Source organism: Sorex fumeus, unplaced genomic scaffold (genome assembly GCF_029834395.1).
Source record: "Sorex fumeus unplaced genomic scaffold, SorFum_2.1 ptg000051l, whole genome shotgun sequence".
NCBI classification, from domain to species: Eukaryota; Metazoa; Chordata; class Mammalia; order Eulipotyphla; family Soricidae; genus Sorex; species Sorex fumeus.
In genome coordinates, this window is record NW_026606108.1 from 37,141,865 (window position 1) to 37,168,675 (window position 26,811).

The following is a 26,811-nucleotide window of genomic DNA, read 5'->3' on the forward strand; positions in this document are numbered from 1 at the left end:
TAGAGGGTAAAAAGCCTTGCATCTTTGAGGTTTTGGTTTCAGTCCCAAGCACTGTATGAGTCACCCTTCAGCCCTCAGTGCCAGAAGCTCCACAATGGGCACAATGGGGAAGTTTTAGTTACATTTATTCCCATGTAAATGTAATGGGGGGGGGGGGGGCGTAAATGTAACTAAAATTCTTTCTCAACTGTAATACATTTAGAACCTGTCTTTCAAATGAGGGAGTGGATTTAACCATTTGTCTTAGAACTTTTCTCCACTTGGGTAGAAGGGTGTATGTCAAAGTTTTAGGAATTAAAAGACCTTACATCTAGTATCTCCTCTTCCTTGCCCTAAATAAATTCTATTCCCTTCCAGAAAAAACAAGTATCAGTCACATAGGCCATACTTAAAGTGCTTTGAATAGTGCATTACTCAAAGTAAATGCCCATGTTGGTTATACATGTGATTTTATTATGTTACTTGCATTTACATTTTATGTCTATTTTGTATTGAAAGGCTCTGTTCCTATAAGTGGAATTTGAAAACTACTGATAAATATTCTGGATGGTCCTGAAATAAGACTCTGTAGACAAACATCTACTCCTCAAAACTAGTATGCTTTTTCCACTAAGATTGGGTAGCCACACAGCAATTATCAGTCTTTCTGAACACCAAATGTAAATCTGGTCAGTTGTAAAGAATTTTACATGGATCATAAGTGATCAAATATCTATTTGCCGCAACTTAATGTACATGATAATTAAATCAAGACTGAAGTACACATGAGGAAAGGGGATAAATAGATGAGTGTTTCTCAACCTTTTCCAACTGTTTTTTCCCTGTAACTTCTCTTTCACTTCCCACTTCCTTCTGAGGCCCCAGTCTCATGCAGACATGATTTTCACCCAGGTTGAGAATTCCCTGAAATATCCTAGGGTGAGAAACCCTGCTTTAAACAACAAAAGCATACCAAAACTAAAGTCAACAAGTGGAGATAACTTCCTCTGATTGGCCTAGTTCTCAAGCCACCTAACCCGCACCATCACATTTGCTGACTTGCAGCCTTCTTTCTCAGCATTTATTTGCCCATACAAAAATACAACATAAATACAAAGATGGCTTCTTCGATGAAAAGAGAAAGGAAAATGAGTGAATGATAGGAGCTAGGGGAGATTAAAGAAAGAAAGAACCTACAGAAAATAACCCTAGTTGTATAGATTACTCATTCGTTTCCTGTCTCAAAATTCTTTTAGAATGCAAGTGCAAGACCAGGGACTGGAGAGATAGCACAATGGGCCAGGCAACCTGGGTTCAATCCCTAGCACCTCATATGGTCATTCCCTGCAGGAGTGACCCCTAAGAACAGAGCCAGGAGTAAGCCCTGAGCACAGTCAGGTGTAGCAAAACAACAACAAAGTACAAGGTCAAGGAGACATGCCACACAGAATGAGAAAATTTGCTGAGATTAACTTATGACTCTCCAGCTTCCTCATGACACATCACCAATGACCCTTTCCAGCCTTTGACCACACTGTAGTCACTTTCCCCTTTTCCTTAAAACACACTTATTTCCCTTCCACTCCCAGTCCCATTTTACAAGAGTAGGAAAGAGGAGAAGCCTTTAAATGAAGAAATACCCTATCTGATGCAAGCCAATTTGGAGGCCATCCTTCACTGGACTTGTACTTCTGGAGAAGTATTACAATACAGAGTACCAGTCATAGAATGCTATTTCCCTCTTAGCAGAAGACTCTAAGAATTGTCTTCACCACAAGAAAGAAAATAAAGGTTGTTTTTTTTTTTTTCACTTTTCCCTATTTTCATTTTCATTCCCTTCTCTGTTTAAAACTCAGTCAAAATTCACATCTAAAATAGAGGCTGCAAGAGAAGTGAGTATAATCCCACTTCTAAAATATCACTGACATCTGGGATATTGTTTAGATTGTGGACTCTTACTTTGACACGCCAGCATAGGTAGAGGGCAGGCAAACACATCAGATGTCACTGTTTGGCAGCTGATAAAAGTCACTGGCACTATAACCCTTAGCACAGAGTCACTAGATCTGTGCGGGAAGAGGATGGTTCTTCCTTCCCTTCTCTAGCTGGTTAAACCCAGCTGGCACTCTGAAACCACAGGTAAGTCCCTTCTTTATTTCTGTTACAACTTAGGGTTTTGTTTTTGTATTTTGTTCAAATTAAAGGAATTAATACAAAGGTGATCTTCAGATAAAGTTTGAAAGCCACAACATGGCAATGATATGTAAATGTTGGAGAAGAAAGCGATCTATACATTTCATTGAAGCTTAAAGAACTTAAGAAATGGCAAAGCCAGTCATCTGTCATTATTTTTAAGTCATCATTTTTCTTTGAAAAGGGTACTTGGTCTGACTATTATTGTGGTGATGTCCTATGGTTTCCAAATATCCTCTAATATCCTCTCAATTTTTTGTGCAAGTCTGGGCTGTAATGGGGAAAATGCTATAATTTTCAATAGGTAGTTATTTTCTTTTTTAAATCTTTAAAACATACCAGTATTAAAATGACACTAAAATACAATCTATTGTAGAATTAAAGTGTTGAACAAAACTATAATCATAACAAAAATTTTTGAGTAACTATAGAATTTTACTAAGTCATGAAAAAATTAAACTTTCAACAGAATGTATTTTAAATTGAGCTTTTAAAAAGCTCAGTAACTGTTAATCATGCAGGCTCATAAAAAATGCACAGGAGAGTTAAAATTCATAAAAGTGTAAGGAAAAATAGGAAACTCTTTTTGAAAACTGTTTACTGGTTATTTGTTAGATAATTTATTCCTTGGTAACTGAGATGTATCTGAAAAAATTGCCTACTCAGACTGTAGAGAACAGTACAGCTGCTACTATTCTCTCCTGGTACTATTCTACCTTGTAAGCGACCAACCAGGGTTCAATCTCTGGCACCCCATTATGGTGCCCCAAAGTCCTGCCAGGAGTGAATCATGAGTACAGAGACAGGAATAAGCCCTGAAAACAGCCAAGAGTGGCCAAAAAAAAACCAAAATAATAAGTAAATTAAGTAAATTCGCCTGCTCAAAAAAAGGAATTCAGGAATCAAACTTTGAATTAAAAAATGCAATAGAATAAATCCCTAATTACAAAACCACTTGCCTAAAATTACTAGAAATAGTGTTTTAGTGTTTTGGATTTTTGGCTTTTTGGTTTGGGGGTATTTTGGGGTCTTTTTTGAGAGAGAATCTAATTAGAGTTTCTCCAGAGAAAGAGCTAATATTTCTCATTTCTAAAATACACACCAGAGGGGATTGGAGAGATAGTACAAGTGTTAAGGCACTTGCATTGCACAAAACAGATACGCAGCACCACATATCATCCCTTGAGCACAAAGCCAGGAGTAAGCCCTGAGCACTGCTAGGTGTGGCCCCCACACCAAAATAATAAAAAACAACAATAGAATATACACTCAAGGAAGATAAAATGGTTCATGGGATGACATACATACTCTGCATGCTGGAGCCCCAGTATGATCCCTGGTACTACATGATCTCAAGCACACTAAGAGTGGGTCCCAAAAAGGCACATTTTATTTTATTTTATATATATACTGAGTGACATCACAGAAATTTATCTCCTATATAACTATTTGGCAAACTCAAACTTTAGGCCCCTATATCTTGAAGTCCATGGACATGCTTTAAGAATTATTCTGATGGGACTAGAGAGATAGTTTAACATTCACTGGTCACATGCTATGCAAGCACAAGAACCCAAGTTCAAACCTTAGAACCACATGGCCCCTAAGCACTGTCAAGTGTAGCCTTTGAGGTCCTCAATAGTGCTGCACAACCTTGGGCCTGAGCATTAAATCATCCAGCCAGGTAGGGCAAGAATCAACAGGGGCAGTCTCCAGGCCACATAACGACTGCTTGGGAGGAAAGGTCCCAGCACCTAAAAGAACAGAGAATCACTCAAAGAAAGAGATACTAATAAATCTTTTTTAGAGAGACTTATGCAAAAACAGAAATAAAGAAGGGGAAGATAGGAGCAGTAAAGTCCTATCTTAAAACTTAGAAGCACACAGCTCCAAAAAGGAGGGAGGGAGGGAATGTAATCTCCTAGAGACAGTCAACAATACGGATATCTATGAAAATGTAAATAAATTATTTTCTCCTCTAAAAGGAACGATATTCTTCAAGAGAAGGCCATCCCATCAGAGCCTGGAGCACGGGATTCCCAGGAGCTCAAACAGGAGGGGCAGATTGAGGTCTCTGATCCCTCGCAACCTTCTGTAATTCCAGGCGTGCAGCCTCAAATCTGGAACCCAAGCCCTCTGGAAGCAAATCACCATAGTTATAAAGTGGCTTCTTCTGTACTCCAGCCAAGTATGTTTAACTACGAACGTCCAAAACACTTCATCCAATCCCAAACCCCGTGTGGCTCCAGAGTGCAGTCTCCTGGACCTGAAACTTCCAGCTTTTCCAGCCAGACCAAACAGTCTTCTATCATCATCCAGCCAAGCCAAGGCACAGAGCAAAGGTTTTCTGCCTCCTCAACAGTGAGCTCTCACATCACTATGTCCTCCTCTGCTTTCCCTGCCTCTCCTCAGCAGCTTACAGGCCCCAACCCTGGCCAGAGGGTTACAGCTACTTATAACCAATCCCCAGCCAGCTTCCTTAGTTCCATATTACCATCACAGCCTGACTACAGTAGCAGTAAAATCCCTTCCACTGTGGATTACAAGTAAGTGAGGATTGTTTTTTGTTTGTGTTTTTGTTTGGGGCGGGGGGGGGGGGGGGGGGGGGGGAATGAGGCAGGGTGGGGATGGGGAGGACACGCCCAGTGGTGTTCAGAGATCAGTCCCTCAAGGAACCATGTGGTTCCAGGGTGCAAAGAATGTGGTACAGTTTCTGAGCCATCTACCTGTCCCTAAACGAATTTTTGAAATAAAAATAGGAATGGAAGGGGAATACTGAGGGATGGAGGTATACTGTAGTTTATTCTTCCACAACTAAAAAGGCATTATAACTTCAAAGTCTCGTTCCACAATTCTTCCAGAACACAATGAATCATGGACCTCACAATAAGAGTCATCTGACCCACTGCCCAATGCCCATGAAAAGCTGAACCCAAAATAAGACTTCTAACATACCCAAGCAGAGTGAACTATTCGACTAGTTCTGAGAAAGTCTTCATTCTGTAAATCTGATCACTGAGATGAAGAACAATCTGTAAGCTAGTACTTCCTCTCCCCTAAGCAAAAGCTATTAAGTTTCTTCTCAGTCTTAGTCTGTTCTTCCTATTTTCCTCTCTGAATCCAAATATTCAATTAGCTAAAAAGAAAATCTGGAATGCAAACACTACAGGGTATGAACTTTCCTTACTAACATAAGAAAGACTTGAATAGATAAAGGCTTATGACCTTAAGATTTTCTTTGCTGCTGAAAATCACTTTGATCAAACTGGTTGGGTTGATCTAAATACAAAGATTACCTGCAGTCTTATGCAAGCACAAACTATTTCGAACTATTTCCGTAGTCCTAAAACTGTCCTATGAGAACCTGATATGAAGAAGGGCACAGTGGTTGTGCTTATTTAAAACATGAACTAAATACTTTGTGCTTATGCAAACTTTAGGGCTATCAGTTTTCCTGTTCTTTGGCTGGCTAGAATATCAGAGAATTAAATCAGAGGCATCTGGAAAACTGTCTGATGGAATATGTTTTGTTGCAGGCTTATCAACAGATTTACTAATAGTCTTGCTAATTTCCCTCAGTCTTCTCTAGGGGCAAGTCTTTCTAGGGAGTCTCAATGTTGGTGACTACTGTGAAGTACTTGAGTATAGCAATTTAAACTTGCAAAGAAAACTTTTCAGTACTTTTTAAAATAAAAACCAAAGATAAAAACATTTGTTAAAAGTCAAACCAATTGAAATGGCTAAAAGTTAACTATTTAACCTACAAAAATGGTACTGTCATAGATTTGATGAAACAATGATACATTCAATAATTGAAAGTCCTCCCAAATTTCTACATACCCAATATCAATCAATGTAAGTTTTTATGAAAACCATCCCTAAATTTTTTCATTTAGTTTTCAATTACTTCTAAATTTCCCATATAGCTTTAAATCTAAAACTATTTTTTGACTACTTTTCTTAGTCTTTCGATCCTGTTTCAAGTTTCTGTCCAAAAAAAGGAAAGCTATCAAATAAATGTTTCTGGACCTCAGTTATGAACCTAGCTCTGTATGGAGAAATAAGACAGGAAGAAAGGCAAAAATGGAAAGGAAAAGAAATTAAGGCATAAGAGGTGTCCAAACCAAAGATCAAAGCTTCAGCTTTAGCTGTTCCATTTTCAGCAACCAGAGATAATTCTTTTAATCTTCCCATAGCCACTTGATACCCACCCATGTCCAACTGCACAGGGTGGAAAACTCTGGCCCTTTGAACATTTCTGCACAACTCCCTCATTGTTAGGAAGGACTTATGCCTCCCCATCTCCTAAAATAATCTTGGATTCTGATCTAGAAAAGTTTAAAGGCTTTATTAGCTTCTCATCAAACCTTAAGCAGTCTCTTTCTTATTGATGTAGTTTTCTGAACCTTAACAAAACTAAGGATTTAGGTGATAAATAAAAAATTTTTAAATTATGAACGTGAAAGTATAACGATAGTTTATAAATATGAGTAGATGCCATGACCTAACACTTAAGTCATCTGTCCCTAAACTGGTAAGAAGAGAGATATTTAATGTATAAAGTTACTGAGATTACATTTACATTACAGTTAAAACCAGAATTATTTGGGGCCGGAGCAATAGTACAGAGGATAAGGTGCTTTAACTTGCATGCGGCTGATCTGGGCTCAATCTCTGGCACCCCATATGATTGAACCAACCAGGAATGATCCCTGATTGCAAAGCCCTGAGCACTTCTAGGTGTGGCCCAAAAACAAAACAAATAAAAACAAAATTATACAATACTAAATCATTTTTTTAAATTTAACATGTTTTATGTTACAAGGACAACAAAATGTTACAAAGAAGGCAGAGGGCATGAAAAAATAGGTGACTAGTCTCATCCTGATCTTAGAGGTGTGTATAAGTAGACTATAGACCGAACACAATGGCCACTCAATACCTCTATTGCAAACCACAACACCCTAAAGGAAAGAGAGCAAAAGGGAACTCCCTGCTGAGTTCTGAGATAATCTCAAGCAGCTACAGTGGCTGGTAAAGATCAAAGCTCTTTTGCCTGCCTAAGGGTCAAGATCTCTCTTTCTCTGCAAGCCTGATTATTGTCAAGTTTGGCCAGCAGACACAAAACCACTGCATTCTCTCCCCAAAAGTTTTAGCAAAAAATATGAAGTAGAATTAAGAGGGTGGAAGGTGGGAAGGATACTGGGATCATTGGTGGTAGAGAATGGGCACTGGTGGAGAGATGGGTACTCGATCATTGTATAACTGAAACCCAAGCACGAAAGTTTGTAAGTCTACAACTGTACCTCATAGTGTTTCACTAATAAAAAAAATAAATTAAAAAATTTTTTAAAAACAGGATACTATAATTACATATAGAGAGATAGGGTATCTATGAGGTAAAGACAGAATTTTTACCACTTTGACCTGAGAATTCAATCTTTAAAAAAAAAAAAACTCACTGTTCACTGAAACGTGATTTGACTGAACAAATCAGACTTTAAAAAGTTTAACACAGAAAAACCTGAAGATCTAAAAGTATACAGAGAAATATGCTAGCAATTTTTAAAACAACGCATATTAAATACAAGAAAACACTCAAACAGTTCAAGAGATAGTATCTCTAATATCCAGACTTTGTGTTGAGGATGCCAATGATGAGGAGGAAGGTATTTTTTTTTCCTTAAGGTGATTGTAATCCGGTGGTTAATAACCACAATTGCATTATTAACCCTGAAAAACTTAAAACTCTACCTATAAGTAAACGAAGATATACTTACACTTAGCTTAAAAATTCTTTTATTGGGGCCAGAGTGATAGTACAGAAGGTAGGGCATTTTCCTTGCATGTGGCTCACCCAGGTTTGATTCCAGAAATCCCATATGGTTCCCAGAGCCCCACTAAGAGTGATACCTGAGTGCAGAGCCAGGAGTAAGACCTGAATACCTCTGATGTGAGCCCGACCCCCATAATAATTCTTTTATTGAGGCTAGAGACATAGTGGGTAAGACATTTTTCTCTTGAATGCAGTTGACCTAGGTTTGATCCCAAGCACTACATATGGTCCCCCAAGCACCACCAGAAGTGATCCCTGAGTGCCAGGAGTAAGCCCTGAACAACAAAGGGTAAAAGTAAAGTAAAGTAAAGGCCCTCCCGTTGATCATCGATTTGCTCGAGCGGGCCCAGTAACATCTCCATTGGAGACTTTGTTGTTACTGTGTTTGGCATATCGAATACGTCACGGGGAGGTTGCCAGGCTCTGCCGTGCGGGCGAGATACTCTCGGTAGCTTGCCGAGCTCTCCGGGAGGGGCGGAGGAATCGAACTCGGGTCGGCCATGTTGGCTGTGTGCAAGGCAAATGCCCTACCACTGTGCTATCACTCCAGCCCATTGAGCTAGTGAGAACTTGAAATATGGCCTGACTGACTAAGTGTCTGAATTTTTCATTTTAACATAAGTTTTGGTATGTGGCTGTTCATCATACTAAGGACTACAATGGATAAAGATGAGCTTGTAAGAATGCTCCCAGTTGCAAAGTCTCCCTTCAAGCAACTAGTAGAGACTAACAAGTATCCAGTTCCAGCTTCTTAGAACAGTAACATTGATTGGGCCAGATATGTTATGCACCATCAGTGGTCAACTTCTTTGCCAAAGGGATAGGGAAAATGTATTAACAGCATGGCAGCCAGGGTTAACCTTTATGTGTAGAGAGGGGGATACAATTCATAGAGAAAGATGTCACACTTCAGACAGACTGTCCCACGGGTATCTGCTCCTCATCTTCACTGCCTTCTTATTAATTTCACTGATTATTTTCAAGTCACATTGTTTTCATGTAGGCAAAAGAGACAAGATATGTTTGTTCCAAAAATGGGGACTATACTTTCACTGAAAGTGGAAAGAGATGGCAATAGGATGAAATATAAATTGAAATTATTTCTGGAGACAACCTCATTTCAATTTGTTGGTAGAGATTTAGTTTTTGAGTATAATAGGTCACTGGACTAAGATTCTAGGAACATGAGAATCTTATTCTGTATCTTTATTTGTCTGCTGCATCGGAACAGCACTTGACCCTGAGACAGAGTCCTCTGCCCAAGTGAGAAACAACTTTTCTAGTGTAGGTAGATGAGGGGTGTCAAGTACAGAGTCAAGTCAAAGATCTCACTTTTCTTAGCTGGTGCCCTTGATTTAGACTGAGGAGGACTTCGACCCTGTTTATCTGATTACCTTATCTGACCTGACCTTGAAGCCTATTAGGCTCATTAAGGTCATGGCTATTGACATCTGATTTATTCTAGCCTCAAGCTTTGCTTTCTAACTTCCTAACCCTGCATGCTCCTTGATCCCAATTTTAAAATCAGTTTCCCAACCTTTAGTTTTCCGTGATCCATATCAGGCATTTCTCCAGCCCAACAACAAAGGGTATGATCCAAAATTTTTTTTTTAATATACATATTTTTGTTTAGGGGCCACACTTAGCAGTGGTCAGAATTCTCTGGATTATGTGCTCGGGGATCATTCCTGTTGGTGCTTGGGGAGCCATATGCAGTGTTGGGCGTCCAAACTGGGATCAGCTCTGTGAAGGCAAACACCTTAACCCTTAACCCTATGTGATCTCTCAAGTCCTACAAGTTCTTTTATTTATCTTTGTGAATATATCAATAGGAAGGCTGCCTCTTCTGGGTAACTAAGCATGTTTAGGATGATAATGGTATACCAGTCATTAGAGTAATGGCTAGTTTTCCCATATTAGCTAGCACCCACAGGGCCCTATAAATTGGTAAAAGCTGCACAAAGCACTGTGTAAAGTATGATTTATCTAAAAATACAGTACTAACTACTAAATCCCTCTAGTATAACTAATAGGAAAGTCTGGGAAGGCAAGAATTTTTAAAAGAAAATTGAAGATTATTACATGAAATAAGCATGACAATGCAAACTCATGAATCGTTCCATATTTCTCATTGTAACCATTAAAGAAGATTAATTTTATTAGTACAATTGTGATTTTCCAAAGCATATTTAATTGTTCTTTAAGTGTTCATTACTTTCAAAGTTGGTAGCGGTGAATTCTCATAATGAAATATTAAACTCACTTTGTTCCTTTAATGTAAACACTCAATAAACCTTATAAGTAAGAGACTATATATCTTTTATTTTTTTAAAATGCATTACTGCCTTTCTGACTTTGATCACTTCCAGTAAGTAAAAGTGTTGAATAAACATTTTCCCTATGTTAAAAAATAAAAAAAGAAGAGTTTTTTATTTGGAGTGATTAGCACAGCAAGGTAGGGTGTTTGCCTTGCAAGCAGCCAAACCGGGTTTGATTCCCAGCATCCCATATGGTCCCCCGAGCACCGCCAGGAGTAATACCTGAGTGCATGAACCAGGATTAACCCCTGTGCATCGCTGGGTGTGACCAAAAAAGAAAAAAAAAAAAGAGTATACACCAAATTCCTCAACTGCTATCCAAATTTGCTTTCCTTTTACAAATTTTATTCAATTTATTATTCTTTCTCTAATTTCCCCATTCTTTCTCTAAAAATTACTTTAGCAATGTTAATGAAACTGTTATTAACAGAAAATATTTATTTTTTATGCAATGCCATACTTGAATTTTCTGTAATTCAAAATAAATAGAAACTGGAAATAATAGTTTATTCTATAATAAAGTCAGAGACCATGGAGACTGCAGACTCTACTCAAAGCAACAGAATATCCACTGAAGATCAATGGTCATGCTACTGAATAGTTAAACAACTATCTCTGTAGGAAAAAGCATGATTTGTACTATTTATGCATTTCTCTGACTACCACCAATTTCAAACTATCAATATGAGATCACAGGGATCAAAAGATGCTAAATATCAGTTCTCTCAATCCCATATCAGTCAGTCACAAATCAAACTTGGGAAATTCAAAGCTGCTACTTACTGTCTCTTCTTTGGAGAAAAATCTCTGAGGCCATTCTCTTTAAGTCTAACCTAAATAATAACTCCTGCCACTTATTTTTATTTGCCAAGACTAAAAAGAAAAAAATTTTGATAATCATCTTATACAATGGTTGGTGTTTTTAATAATAGTAGCAATATTGAGTGGCACAATCTGCCAAAAAGATATCAATTCTATTTTAGGTATATACTATTTTCATGGACTGGAGTGATAGCACAGTGGTAGGGCCTTGTGCACAGCCGGCCTGGCTGAGCCGGGCTCAATTCCTCCATCCCTCTAGGAGAGCCTGGCAAGCTACCAAGAGTATCACACCCACACAGCAAAGCCTGGCAAGTTCCCCGGGCCATATTCAATATGCCAAAGTAACAACAAGTCTCACAATGGAGACATTACTGCTCAAGCAAATCAATGAACAACGGGAGGATCGTGCAGTGCTACTATTTTCATAAAAATTTTTAAACTTTTTCTTAATTTATTATAGTTTAAGTCACATTTTTGAAAAAGTGTTAACATTTATAGTTTTGATGTACATAGTTATCTAAAATTCTTTTTCTTTTTAAAGCTATCAACAACCTTCAGTTCACCAGTCTGTAAATGCTACACCATCACAAAGTGCAAATGCTAAGCCTACACCAAGGACTCCTGACCATGAAATACAAGGATCAAAAGAAGCTCTAATTCAAGATTTAGAGAGAAAACTAAAATGCAAGGATAGTCCTCTTCATAATGGAAATCAAGTAAGAGAGATTATTTTGTATAAAAGCTAACTAAACTATATAATCTAATCTCAGTAAGAAAGTTAGAAATTTTGTCTCATAGATCTACATCCATATTATCAGCTAGTTGCACTGCTTTCAACCAGAAATTAGTAAATATTCAGTGTTCGACTGAAAGTTCTCTATAAGGCTAGAAAGATAGTACAGGTGAGGGTACCTACCTTGCACACAATCTGCCTGGGTTCAATCCCTGGCACAATATGATCCCTCCAAGTACAGCCAAGTGTAACTCCTGAGTACATAGCCAGGAGTAACCCCTGAGCATTGATGGGTGTGCCTCTCCCACAAAAATAAATAAATAAATAAATAAATAAAGTGAAAAAATTCGTACTACATTCAAAGACCAAGCTAACTGTAATTTTTTTAAGATTTCTGTAATTTGGGGGGGGGCGGTCACACCCGACGATGCTCAGGATTTACTCCTGACTCTGCACTCGGTGCTCAGGGGACCATATGGGATGCTGGGAATCGAACCCGGGTTGGCTGCATGCAAGGAAAATGCCCTACCCACTGTGCTATCACTCCAGCCCAATTTCTATAAAATTTTGAAAAATTCTGTAAAATACTCTGAAAAATTTTCTCCAAGTAAAGAAAAAGCTATTTTTAAAACAAAGCAGCACGGTAGCACTGTCCTCCTGTTGTTCATCAATTTGCTCGAGCGGCACCAGTAACGTCTCCATTGTGAAACTTGGTGTTAGTGATTTTGGCATACCGAATATGCCAAAGGGAGCTTGCCAGGTTCTGCTGTGCGGGTGGAATACTCTCGGTAGCTTGCCGAGCTCTCCAAGAGGGACGGAGGAATCGAACCCAGGTCAGCTGAGTGCAAGGCAAACGCCCTACCCGCTGTGCAATTTCTGTATAATTTTTGAAATTTTGCTTCAGCCCAATTTCTGTAAAATTTTTTTAAAATTCTGTAAAATACTCTGAAAAATTTTTCCAAGTGAAGAAAAAGCTATTTTTAAAGCAAAGTAGTATGGATAGTTCAACAGATTCAATAATTCTTCCTTGGTATTTTCCTTACAGTTTTAAGGACTAATTCTACAAACAACTTTTATTAAATCATATTACTAAATCCTTGGGCTGGAGCGATAGCATAGCAGGTAGGGCATTTGCCTTGCACGCGACTGACCCAGGTTTGATTCCTCCATCCCTTTCAGAGAGCCCGGCAAGCTACCGAGAGTATCTCACCCGCATGGCAGAGCCTGGTAAGCTCCCCGTGGTGTATTCGAAATGCCAAAAACAGTAACAACAATTCTCACAATGGAGACGTTACTGGTGCCTACTTGAGCAAATCGATGAACAATGGGATGACAGTGCTACAGTGCTACTAAATCCTTAATGATTTATTTCTTTAAAGAAATTAACATACGAGGAGAAGATGGCTCGAAGATTGCTAGGACCACAGAATGCAGCTGCTGTTTTTCAAGCTCAAAATGACGGTGAGGCCCAAGATTCACCACAGGTGAGTTAGAATGATTTACCTACTTGAAGAACTTTTCTTTTGTGTTATTTTTAATGTCTGCTCAACTAAAGGTTTATAAATAGCAAATCATTCTGAAAGGAAAACCACTAATTTCTATATTCCACTAGGTATCAAGGCAAACGCCCTACCGCTGTACTATGGAGCGATAGCACAGCGGTAGGGCGTTTGCCTTGCACGCAGCCAACATGGTCGACCCGAGTTCAATTCCTCCGCCCCTCTCGGAGAGCCCGGCAAGCTACTGAGAGTATCTCGCCCGCATGGCAGAGCCTGGCAAGCTACCCGTGATGTATTCGAAATGCCAAACACAGTAACAACAAAGTCTCCAATGGAGACGTTACTGGACCCGCTCGAGCAAATTGATGAACAACGGGAGGACAGTGATTAGGTATCAAAGAGAGGCCATGATGGATAGAATAAGTATATGTAAATATATATAAATATTTGTGTGTTGTGTGACTTTTGGGCCACACCCTAAGGTGCTCAGGGATCACTCCTGGCAGGCCGGTGGTCAAATGAGATACTGGGGATAGAACCCACATAGGCTTTGTGCAAGGCAAGCGCCCTACCCACTATACTACCACTCTCACCCCTATACTTGTTTTTATTTTCCTAAGTTTCGGACAGTTCTGATATCTGCTTATCAAAAGTCACATAGTCAAAAAACACCATTAGGAAATTAATGGTGTCACTTTTTATCTGGATTATTATTATCATGGGTTATTTAGAACAAGACTATTTACAATGTCTGCATAGACAGAAAATTAACAATTGAAAATCTTTAACAAAGATATAGTTGAAACTCTGAAACTAATTATAGCCTTCTCTCAAAAGCTATTTATTTTGATTTGTGTGTGATATTTTCAATGTTTTAAAATATACTCTTGGTACTAATGAAACATTCCATTCTTTTATGAGGTTCCTATATTAAAAATGCTCTTGGAAACGGAGAGATAGTACAGGGGTTAAAGCATTTCCTGGCATGTAACTGACCCCAGTTCAATCCCTAGCACAGCGTACCATCCTGTGAACTCTATCAGAAGAAAAACCTAAACACAGATTCCCCTACAAACAAGGCAAGAGTAAGTCTTGAGTACCTCCAGCTGTGGCCTAAAAATAAAAAAGAGAGAGAAAGAGAGTGAGAAGAAAGGAAGGGAACGAAGGGGAGAGGGAAGAGGGGGAAGAGAGGGAAGGCAGAATGCTACTTAATTTGTAATTAAGGCAAGCTACTTAATTACAAAATGACAGACCTATTTAGTATATTCTAAAATGAACAAAAGCATACTATACAAGTAGGGATTAACTCCAGGGAAGACAAGTGAATATCCCACAGGCTTGTGTCTGATCAATATAATTTTAATAAGTAAATTTAACCCTAAAGAGACATAATCAGTTGGAGAAAAAGTTTGAATTTTCAATCGTCTTTCTCTTCCTTCAGAAGTGACCTCCCATTTCTTCCCTCAAAAACTCGACAAAAATTGAGAGACAGAGGGATGAAACTGGACACTCACAAATTTCAAGATTCTATGTATTAAAAACTGAAGACACTTGCATTTTGGGGCCAGAGTGGTAGTATAGTGGGTAGGGCATTTGCCTTGCACTCAACCGACCCGGGTTTGATCCCTGGCATCCCATAGGTACCCCAAGCACCGCCAGAAGTAATTCCTGAGTGCAGAGCCAGGAATAACCTCTGAGCATCACTGGGTGTGACCCAAAAAGAAAAAAAAAGACACTTGTATTGCATTGTGGCTGACCTTGGCTTGAATCCCCAGAACCACATACATATATGGGCCCATGCACACTGCTGGGATCATTCCTGGTACAGAACCAGAAACAGCCCCTGGAACCCACCAAATATGACCTAAACTCCCTTCCTCCACACACAAAAAAAGATTTTTGCTTTTGTTTTTGTTTTTGTTTTGTTTTTTAGATTTTTTCCTTTTGTTATATACAAGTAGATATACCAATAGAAAGCAGACTCTTATAGATGAATAACAAAATAGAAATTAAAACATTTTGAATTGCTAAAAATAAAACTATGGAACAATTCATGAGTTCATACATTCAACTAATTATGGAATACCTACCATGAGCTGGATTCTGATTACAGCAAGAATAAGACAAAAGCCCTTCCCTATTGGTCTAAATGACTCAAAGCAGGGGGCTGGAGAGATATAATAATAATAATTCAAAATATTCACAACATATGAATTTAAAGTCAATAATGTATTATTTTTTTGATTCTTCAAAAACTTAGAGAGGACTGAGTTCCATGGGCAACGTGTATTACAGAATTTTGAGACGTTTTTTAAATGACAAAATCTGTTAACATATTTATCCAAAATAGTTTGTAACAAAATTTTCTATGCTACTATACTGTTTTTCAGATATGTGGGTAGGAACTGTATTTTTCATTTGTTTCCTACTTTGTCAGGGTGAATTATGCAAAATAGGCACTAAATATTTACTCAATTCTATTATGCTTCATCAACACCTGATTTCACACTATAATAAAACTAATTTTCTGATGCTCAGTTTGAATCCTAAAAAAAATGCCTGCTTAAACACATTATTATTAAGCAGGAAGTAATTAATGTTTTTAAAACCTTTTCTAGAGCTACACATATCTTCCATGGTATTCACCCGGATTGAATTCCAGGAGCTAAAAAGAGAAGTATTTTCCAGACTAACATGTGTTTACTGCTGTTGGTTTTGAGACAGAGGCATAATACCATGTATCTACTGCCAACACAAGTGACTTCATGTCTATTCCTGTTTTACTAAGGGACAATTTGTACTGTCCCATTTCAAATACACTAGGGACACATCATACTTTGTTGTAAAATGGTAATCTAAAAAACTAACTACCATCAATTCAAAGTCTAATTTTCCTAAGTGTTACTTGTTACATATGCAAGTCATATGTCATATGTCCAATTAATTCTAGGGATTAGACTATTATATTAGTGCAATACATATATACATGTATATATGTGTATATATACATATATATATGTATGTATGGCACTGTGCTCAGGTATCACTCCTGATGACACAATCTGGGTATCATGTGTGATGCCAGGGAACAAACCCAGTTACCCACTTGCAAGGTAAACTACCCACTGTACTACCTCTTTGGCTCCTTGTGCACTCACTGTATTTTAAATGCTCAGAAGCTAAATATTTAGAATGACTGTAAAAAGCTAGCAAAAGCAGAAGTGTTCTTTCAACTGCAATACTCAATCCTCTCTTACTTAATGCTAACAACTACAACTTAATATTCCAACTTTGCTTTTATTTCAAGCAGCACAATGCAGAACATGCACGACTGCAAGTTCCTATGTCACATGTAAGGTAAAAATTCTTTTATTTTTAAAGATGTATTTTGCTACCTAACATGCTGTAAACCTAAACATGTAGTACTTATAAAAGCTCTTCATACACACCTTTTACAAAAATCAGTGTGAATTTCTAATGTCCAATATGATGATCAAAGATTCAACTTAAATGGAACACTTTTAATATTTTGGTCTAATAAGCCAGGACGACATTTCCACTAACAACTTTCTCATGGCAATCTAAACTCAATTTTAGGTGCCGGAATGATAGCACAGCGGGTAAGGTATTTGACTTGCAAGTGACCAACCCAGGTTCAATCCTGGGCATTCCCAGCACTGCCAGGAGGGATTCCTGAATCAGAGCAAGGAGTAATCCCTGAGCACTGCCAGATATGGCCCAAAAACTAAAATAAGTTCAATTCTAGTTATACCATCTTAGTACTTGATAAGCAATGTCCAGGAGATACTACTCTGCATTTTAATAGCTCTTTCGTCAATTCATAGTACTATATATATTAAAAAAATAAAGATGTATAATTTCTACTAATGCTTTTAATTTGCTACCATTTCATTTTTTTTCGGTTTTTGGATCACACCAGCAGCAGGGCTCATGGATTACTCCTGACTCGGCACTTAGGAATCATTCCCGGTGGGCTGAGAGTGGGGTTGGGGGTGCATTTGGGGATTAATCTGGGTCTGCAAGCCCATGCTACCACATTACACTAAATAAATGGCTAAGATCTCTCCACTGTTACTACACATCAGGTCAAAGAGACCATGAGGCTTCAAATATGATGGCTGAGATTTATTTGAGTGAAAAAAAGAACACTAATAACTCTTCTGCATGGTGATTATTAAAATTTTTTTTAGAAGTAGACCACCTTCAAGGGGAGATGTGAATGATCAAGATGCAATTCAAGAGAAATTTTACCCTCCTCGTTTCATTCAAGTGCCAGAGAACATGTCAATTGAAGAAGGAAGATTCTGCAGAATGGACTTCAAAGTAAGAGTTTTCAAAACAACGAAGAAAATTAACAATAGGATACTGAGATTTCCCTCCGCCCCTCTCGGAGAGCCCAGCAAGCTACCGAGAGTATTCGATATGCCAGACACAGTAACAACAAAGTCTCCAATGGAGACGTTACTGGGCCCGCTCGAGCAAATCGATGATCAACGGGAGGGCCTTTACTTTACTTTTACTTTTACTGAGATTTCAAAACTGCTTTTTTCCTCTCTATAGTTTGCTACATAGCTTGAGATGCAAGCAGAAGAGTGGATAAAAATATAAACTCTAGAGTCAGCCTATCCTTGGTATGAATTCTGGCTCTGCTGCTTCCCAATTGCAGAATCTTAGTCACTAAATGTCTCTGCTTATGTCTCATGTATAAAATGGAAACTAACAAATGTACTTACCTCATGAAGTTATTAAGAGGGAAAACTGAATAAACAAGTATCTGGTGCTCACAATAGTGCCTATCACTTATATATGTAAGTACATAACATAAACATAACATAACAATAGAATTTCTAAAGTAAACTGCAACCTTAATTCTTCTCCAACAAGAAATCCAAAACAGCAGCCAGAAAGATAGTACAAGGGTTAAGGCAACTGCATTGGTCAAATCCCTGGCACCACGTATGATCCCCCAAGTACTACTGGTGTCACACCTGAGCACAGAGCCAGGAGTTGCCCCTGAGCACCACCAGGTGAGGCCTCCCAAATGTTTGTAATTGTTCAATTTGGTGGTTTGGAGAGACACTTGGCAGGAAGAGGGTTTACCAACCCAGGTTCAATCCCCACTATCCCATATAGTTCTCCAAGCACTACCAGGAGTGATTCCTGAATACAAAGCCAGGAATAAGTCTTGAGCATCGCCAAGAGTGGACCAAAAACAGATAAAAAAAAATGTCCAATTTGTTTAAATCTTAGTAGCCTTAAACTGCATATGAAAGTGCTACAAGTGGTCTGAGATAGCCTGAAATCGTGTATTTATATCAAAGGTTTTAATTTCCACAGTTAAACTTTAAGTTTTTTTCCAATTAAAAAAAAATTTAAAGGTAACAACTAAACAGTTCTTAGGAAACAAGAGGCCACACCTGGCAGAGCTCAGCCAGGCATGGGTCAGTAGTACTTGTGAGCCACATCCAGCAGTGCTCAGAGGGTATGTGATGCCAGGGGCTGAATGCAGGGCTTTGCAAACACCTGGTATGTGCTTGAGTTACCTACTTGAGTTACCTCCTGACCCTTCCACTGTTTTGTTTTATTTTTGTTTTATATAGCACAGCGGTAGGGCATTTGCCTTGCACACAGCCAACATGGCCGACCCGAGTTCAATTCCTCCGCCCCTCTCGGAGAGCCTGGCAATCTACCGAGAGTATCTCGCCCGCATGGCAGAGCCTGGCAAGCTCCCCGTGCTGTATTCGATATGCCAAACACAGTAACAACAAAGTCTCCAATGGAGACGTTACTGGGCCCGCTCGAGCAAATCGATGAACAACGAGAGGGCCTTTACCTTACCTTTACCTTTTTTTAATTAGATAATTTGCTTTCTATTGCTGATTATGAAGAGCATATGATGTCGCGTCGCCGCGATAGTGGCCACATGATTTTGGATTTCTGATATTTTACTAATTAAGTCTGGAGGGATTTCTGCCAAAAGCCACTAGGTTCTGAGATTGGTTTGTGTGCCTCTGGGATCATGGCCATTCAGTAGCTGGAGGAGCCATTCATGAGCGGCAACTCAGGGTCTCATCGGCAAAGAAGGGCCAGTTCCACCCTTCATCCCGTAAGGTCCTGGGTGTCTCGTCACTGCCGGCTTGTACCTGGCTGTCCAATAGGCTCTCCACTGTTTCATTTTAAATGATGAAAATACCTTTATAAACTCTTCTCTGCATTTTCAATTATAAACCCATTCAGTTGTTAAAATTGTTAAGTATCATAAATGAATCGTGGGTTCCATTTATGCAATAATTTAAAATTATGTCATCTTTTTTGTTTCTAGGTGAGTGGACTGCCTGCTCCTGACGTGTCATGGTATCTAAATGGAAGACCAGTTTACTCAGATGAATTTCACAAAATGATAGTGTCTGAGAAGGGCTTCCATTCACTCATCTTTGAAGTGGTCAGAGTTTCAGATGCAGGGACATATACATGCGTTGCCAAGAATAGAGCAGGAGAATCCAACTTTACTGTGCAACTTGAAGTCCTAGGTAAACCCTCAAAGAAACTATTGCATGTTCTTTAAAATCTAGCCATATTTTAAAAAGCAAACTGTTAAAAATGAAAAGACTAGAGTCAAGGGTGAGTGAGGCTCAGTGTGGTATATATGTTCCAAGAAACCACATTCGCCCAATCCTAGCATTGCCAGGAGTGGCCTAAACCCTGATCACCACCCTGAACAGTTTCCACAACAACAGTGAAATGACAAAAAAGAATCCCAGAGGACTTCACATTAAAAGCTAACATCGGGGTCTAGAGTGATAGCACAGCCGGTAGGGCATTTGCCTTGCACGTGGCCGACCTGGGTTCGAGTTCCAGCATCCGATATGGTCCCCTGAGCACCGCCAGGAGTAATTCCTCAGTGCAGAGCCAGGAGTAACCCCTGTGCATTGCTGGGTATGACCCAAAAAACAATAAATAAATAAATAAATAAATAAATAAAGCTAACATCTATAATGTCTACACAATGCAGTGTAATTTTTTATCTGAAGCCATAATGGTTGGAAGGGAACAGCATTTTTTTAATTTTTGGCTTCTTGGGGCCATACCCAGTGATGCTCAGGACTTACTCCTGGCTCTGCAAATCAGGGTTCACTCCTGGCAGGGTTGAGGGAACTCTATGAGGGACTGGATATCAAACCCAGGTTGGCCATGTGCAAGACAAGAATCCTACTCATCTGTACTATAGTTCTGGCCCTAGGTAAACTCTGTGAAACTAAAATGATAGTCCTATCACCAGAGATTTTTCTGAAAAGAAAATTTTTTAATTATATAAGTTAGTATAAGTATTTCTAGGTAACTAGAAGGTATTAAGATGAAATGTTTCTGTCAGATCATTTACATTTTCTGTCTGATCATTTACCAGTATACATTCTAAAATAATCGACATGACTCTTATTTTCATTAAATTATCATTAATCATATATGGTTTAAAGTAAAATAGTGTATGTCAAATTTCAGCCTTAGGCTATATTCTCTTTAGTCAAAACAGTCTCTAATTATGATAACAAGACATGCCTTCTTGCTTTAGAAAACATATATGAAAAAACTCTTGTCTCAAGGTTTGCCAAAATTCAGGAGAAATGGTTCAAAGGATTAAGCAGAGCAGGTGCTTTACAAGCAGGATCCCAAGGTTTAATCCACAGTACTTAACGGTCTCTAAGAACCATCAGGCTCAGAAGTGGTCTCTGACAATGATAGTTGGAAATGATAACTCTGAACAAAAACTGAGTGCTGAAAGAAGGTAAAGTGATATGCATGATACCCTTTCAGTAACAGTATTACAAACCATAGTGCCTAAAAGGAAAATGATAGAGGGGGAGGAAGGAGGAAGAGAGAGAGAGAGAGAGAGAGAGAGAGAGAGAGAGAGAGAGAGAGAGAGAGAGAGAGAAAGAAAATTGTCTGCCATAGAAGCAGGCTGCAGGTGCAGTGCAGGGGAAGGAGGGCAGGAGGGAAACTGGGAACAGTGATGGCGGGAAATGTGAAGTTGAAACACTTTGTAATTGTATATTTCATAGCCATTCTATTTTTTTAAAGGGGGAGGAATAAGTGGTTTCTGAGCACCACTGGGAATGCCACTAACAGGTCAGGTGGGATGTGAAGAACTGTTGAACTGTTGGTGAGCTGGGGAGATAGCTCAAAGGGCTACTGTACAGCTTGGTATGCTGGAGGCCCTGATTAGATCCCCAGCACCATTTGGTTCCCCAAGAGCTGCCAAAAGCAATTCCCAAGCACTTAGCCAGGAGCAGCCTCTGAGCACTATTAGGTGTGGTTCAAAAAACAAAACAAAAAAAATATAGTTCTTGGGAGGGGCGAGAGAAACAGTACAGGGTTCGGCATGTAATCAATTCAGTGATTCCCTGAGCACCACCAGGGGTCAGTCTGTGCACAGAGACAGGAATAGCCTCTGGCACTACTGAGAGTGACCCCAAAACTTTTTAAAAAAAATTCTTTGGCCAAATAGGATTAAGCACACTTCACATGCAGGAGGCCCAGTTCAATACCTAGTACCACATGATCCCCTAAACACAGCCAAGAATGGATCTGAATAACAAGCTACTAGAAGTAGCACTAGAACAGTGCCATGTTTGGCCCAAAAGAAAGAACTGTCAATGTACTATTTTTAAATATTTGAGCCAGGAGTAAACCCTGAGCACTGCCAAATGTGGCCCAAAATATGAAAACTAAAAAATTACAACTTAGGACTGGAGAGATAATACATCAGGTAAAGTGTCTGCCTTGCACATGGCTTACCTAGGTTCGATCCCCAGCATCCCATATAGTCCCCCCAAGCCCACCAGGAGTAATTTCTGAGTGCAAAGCCAGGAGTAACCCCTGAGCACTGCTGGTTGTAGCCCTAAGGAAAAAAATTACAACTTAAGATTGGGGAGATGCTCAAAAGGCTAGTACTTTGAAGGCAGGAACCCCAAGCTTGATCCCTGCACTACCTGGTTCACCAGGCTCTGCAGGGAGTGATCCCTGAGCACTCAGCTGGGTGTAGCACCAGGGCATCACTGGGAATGGCCCAGAAACAAATAAAAAATTTTCAATTTGTAATGATATGCTCCATAACATATTTTTGCTATAATTTACTGCTAAAGTTAAAATATGAATAATTTTCACGAGTTTGTATTCTACTTAAATCAGTGAAAAATCTTTAAGAGAATTCTTTTTGTTTTCTTTTTTGTTGGTTTGGTTGTTTTTGTCACACTCAGAAATGTTCAGGGCCTACTCCTGGCTCTGTGTGGCTCAGGGGATCATATGAGGTTCCAGAGACTGACCCCAAGGTGGCCACATGCAAGACAAGCCCCTTACCTGCTGTATAAGCTCTCCAGCCTCTCTTAAGATTATTCTTTATAATAAAGGTTCTCATTCTAAGAGGAAGACCAGTGACCTAGAATTTTTAATTCAAGTGATTATACTTCGATCAAATCCTTTTTGTACCCAAAGCTCCTAAAACAGAATAATATAAAACTCAAAAAAAAAAAAAAAAACAATAGAAGACACTGTTCAATCTGCTTGTTTCTTTCAGATACACTAGGTTATTCGAATCCTTTTTTTCTCTCAGACATTTGAAAATAAGTGAAAATAATGATTTTTTATTGATATTTGTATATTATTTTACTGTGTATTTAAAGTGCTTTTTCATTATCTCAGTTGATTCATAGAATAATACTGTGTGTTAGGGACAGCAATCACTGTTACCGGAATATTACTCTACATTATATAAAATTGAGCTTCCAATAATCTAAGCAAATTATTCAGTATTGTGTGGACAGAGGGAAAAAGAATATTTGAACCTACATTTGTATGGTATTCTTTCCATCATTCATGATGCCTGCCTGTAGTTAAAATGATAAATGTAGTTAGGATCAATTCTTTGAAGAAAATGATTATTTTTATTTCTCTAAAACAATAGTATTTTAAATTGTTAAAACTAAATCTAAAACCTAAAGCTTCTAATTCTGTTAATATTTAAAATTTTGGGGAGGATTTGGGGGAGGGAGGGTGCTAACAGTCATTCACAGTAATTCTCATTTGTGCCAGAGACCAAACCTGGGTCTCTTTCATTCAAAGCATATACTCTGGCCCTTTCAGTCATTAGCTCAGTCCATTAAAACTTTTATATAAATATATAAATTTCATACTAATTTTCTTTAACTTAATTTTAATATTTCAAATACTTGTACTTTTATTCATATGTAGCAAAAGAACATAGAAGAGCACCAATGTTTATCTATAAACCACAGAGCAAAAAAGTTTTTGAGGGAGAATCAGCAAGGCTAGAATGCCAAATTTCAGCTATACCTCCACCAAAGATTTTCTGGAAAAGAAATAATGAAATGGTACACTTCAACACTGATCGAATAAGGTAAGATAAGTATTTCAAGGCTTGCATTTAAAGCCTATGTTCTTCCTTAATCATGTATCTTGCTTGCTTGTCTATGTTTTTGCTTGCTTATTTCTACTCTGGAGAAGCCTGTGTTCTCTCTCAAATATGTAGTTCTCTCTAAATCTTTCTAAATAAGTTTCAATAAACTCTATCTTGCTTCACCAAAATTAATAACAACATCTCTAAACCAATTTAATTGAATGAATATTGTTATACTCTAAAATGTATTTATGATCTCAATGTATCTAGTTTTTAAAATATACAGAAATAAAATAAGCCTGGTTAAGCCAGATTCCACAAATTAAGACTTAAGTCATAAAGTTACGATTTATCATTTTAGTTACAATTTAAAAAAATAGCTCAAAAAACAGATGGCATAAACAAGATTAAGAAAGGCTGTTTTTTCCCATTTGTCATTGACTAGCTGCAAATTCAGAATTTCCAAATGCTTCTTTTCTTCCTATTAGTCTAAGTCTATAAGTCAGAAGCAAAGTAAGTACATTTACACAGAAAAAGATTTAAACCCTGTACTTTCATTTTCATTTTTTTTTTCAGTTTATATCATGATAACACAGGAAGAATTACTCTGCTGATAAAAGATGTAACCAAGAAAGATGCTGGATGGTATACTGTGTCTGCAGTTAATGAAGCTGGAGTGATCACGTGTAACACAAGATTAGATGTTACAGGTATTGTCACACTATGAAGCCAAGTATTGTGTTATGAAGGGTCTAACAAGAAGATTTATTAAGATACATATACCCCTCCCTCAAGAAACTTAAAAAATTAAAAAGAAACACAAATCCCAAGTAGATCACATGCTTTATATGTAGAAGGCTGGGATTTGATCCCTAGCAAAACAAATGCCAGGCTTAACACAAAAATAAACAGAAAAAGAAATCCCTGCACAGTATAAAAATCTAAAGAATTTTACACAAGGATAATGTTTTTAATTTTTTATTTCCCTATTAATGAATTGGAACAGATTTTCTGAATGCTGAGGAGATAGTTCAAGGGTTGGGTACATCCCTGGCACCACTTGACCTCCCAAGCATCACCAGATGTAGTCCTGGAGGCCTTCAAGCATTGCTACATTTAGTCTTGGAGACCCATCCCTAGCAGTCCCTGGTACCTCAGTGTCTAAGCAGCACTGCATCCTCAGGCCCTAGCACTGACCCACTGCCTGGGTTAGTAATTAACACCAGAGAAGCCCTGAGTTTCTGAACCCCCAAACACTGCTTGGGAGTACCACTCAAATTTGAGTAGCCTAAAAAAAATGAGAATTTTTTCTGTCATTTATTTTTTATTTTTTGGTGTTTAAGCCACACCTGGAAGTGCTCAGGGCTTACTCTTAGCTCTGTGCACAGGGGGACACTCTTGGGATTCAGGTATCAAACCTGGGTCAGCTCCATGCAAGGCAAGTGTCCTACCCACTATACTATCTCTCCAGCCCCCAGATTAATTTTTATTTTCTCTATTTCAGCTCGTCCAAACCAGAATCTTCCAGCTCCTAAGCAGCTACGTGTTAGACCAACTTTCAGCAAATACTTAGCACTAAATGGGAAAGGTTTGGATGTAAAACAAGCTTTTAACCCTGAAGGAGAATTTCAGCGTCTGGCAGCTCAATCTGGACTCTATGAAAGTGAAGAACTTTAAGAATGCCAACACAGAAAAACACAACAACTACACTATTAATATATATCCAATTAAAGTTTTGAAATAAGTCCATGGCTGTATTAAAAGGTTATAGCTTTAATTAGGTAATATGAACTAATATATATTTTTAATATTACTTATCCTTTGACTCTTGCACTTCTAAGACATCTACTTCCCTGGTTTTTGAAACCTACCAAAAATCTGGATATCTGGGTTTGTAACTGTAAAAAACTACAATGAAATGTGGGATTTTAACACTAAAGTGAAACACACTTAAAAATTACAGATTATGAATATCAACTTTTTAAATATATGTAATGCTCATTAGTTTTATCAACGCTGCTTTCTAAATACTGTATACCTATTTCTTCATAGAATACTAACATGTATATGTTATTGGAGTGCTCCATAGTTTTATGTTAAAATAAAATTTGAAATATTTAAAAGAAATTGTGTTCACAAGTCTGAATCTTTCAAATAAAATTTCTGGGACCAAAAAGATAATACTGTAAGTAGGGAGTTTGCATTGGACACAGCCAATCCATGCAGAAGTGATTCCTAAGTAGAGTCAGGAGTTACCCGAGCATGGACAGGTATGCCCCCCCCAAAAAAAATCAAAACAAAATTAAATAAAACTTCTATATTTCACATATTAAATCATATTCATCAAAAACTATGAATAACAGTTCTAAAAAATAAGCAAATGGCCAAAAATGGGGTCACTTATACTAACCCCCACATTACCATCCCAGATTTAATTACAGACTTGACCTCTCCCCAGAAACAGAATCATAAATCAGTAAATCGAGAATCACTTTATCTGCTTAGCTGAGCAAGATATTCGATAGTCCTCCACCAACCTCTAAAGGAAAGTAGCTTTGTATAAACAATCCACTTTTTCCTTCCATGTGCCTATAAAAAAAGGATCTCATTCTGTTCACCTACTGTGACTTCCTCCTGCTAGCATGCGCGCTGTAAATGCTGACTGAAGAAAGTCAGCAAGATCTTCAAAGCTTCAATTGTTTAGCGAAAGTAATGTTAATCATGACTTTATCTCTCCTGAAATTGTGACTTCGTTTTAGCCAAATGGGTCTCTAGTTCTTCAAGATTTCATTAAGGTCCATGGATTAAGGAATCTAGAATCATCTGAGGAATTTTTCAGATTTAACATAAATTTTAGTTACTCATATTTTGGAATATTCCAAATTGAGATAACTTATTATATGAAGAAAGCATAATTTGGAAAAAACCTGGGAGTTGAAACACACGGGAAAAGCAAATCCTTTTGTTTAACTATTCTTTTATTTTTGTTTTTTAATTTT

At 38.2% G+C, this 26,811-nt stretch overlaps 1 protein-coding gene across 2 annotated transcripts; it reads left to right on the top strand.

Moving 5' to 3' along the window:
- The first annotated feature begins 2,039 nt into the window (after window positions 1-2,039).
- MYOT (myotilin) lies at window positions 2,040-25,929 on the top strand. 2 transcript variants are annotated; one of them, XM_056124617.1, is made up of 10 exons: window positions 2,040-2,118; window positions 4,158-4,718; window positions 11,690-11,864; window positions 13,261-13,365; window positions 16,688-16,737; window positions 17,592-17,724; window positions 19,724-19,931; window positions 23,647-23,812; window positions 24,389-24,522; window positions 25,317-25,929. In XM_056124617.1, exons 2-10 carry the CDS (start codon window positions 4,363-4,365, stop codon window positions 25,487-25,489), a joined length of 1,500 nt encoding a protein of 499 aa, XP_055980592.1. In that variant the 5' UTR covers window positions 2,040-2,118; window positions 4,158-4,362; the 3' UTR covers window positions 25,490-25,929. The 2 variants fall into 2 exon arrangements, with proteins under 2 accessions (XP_055980592.1, XP_055980593.1); XM_056124618.1 differs by having other exon boundaries at window positions 16,691-16,737.
- The last annotated feature ends 882 nt before the right edge of the window (window positions 25,930-26,811 follow it).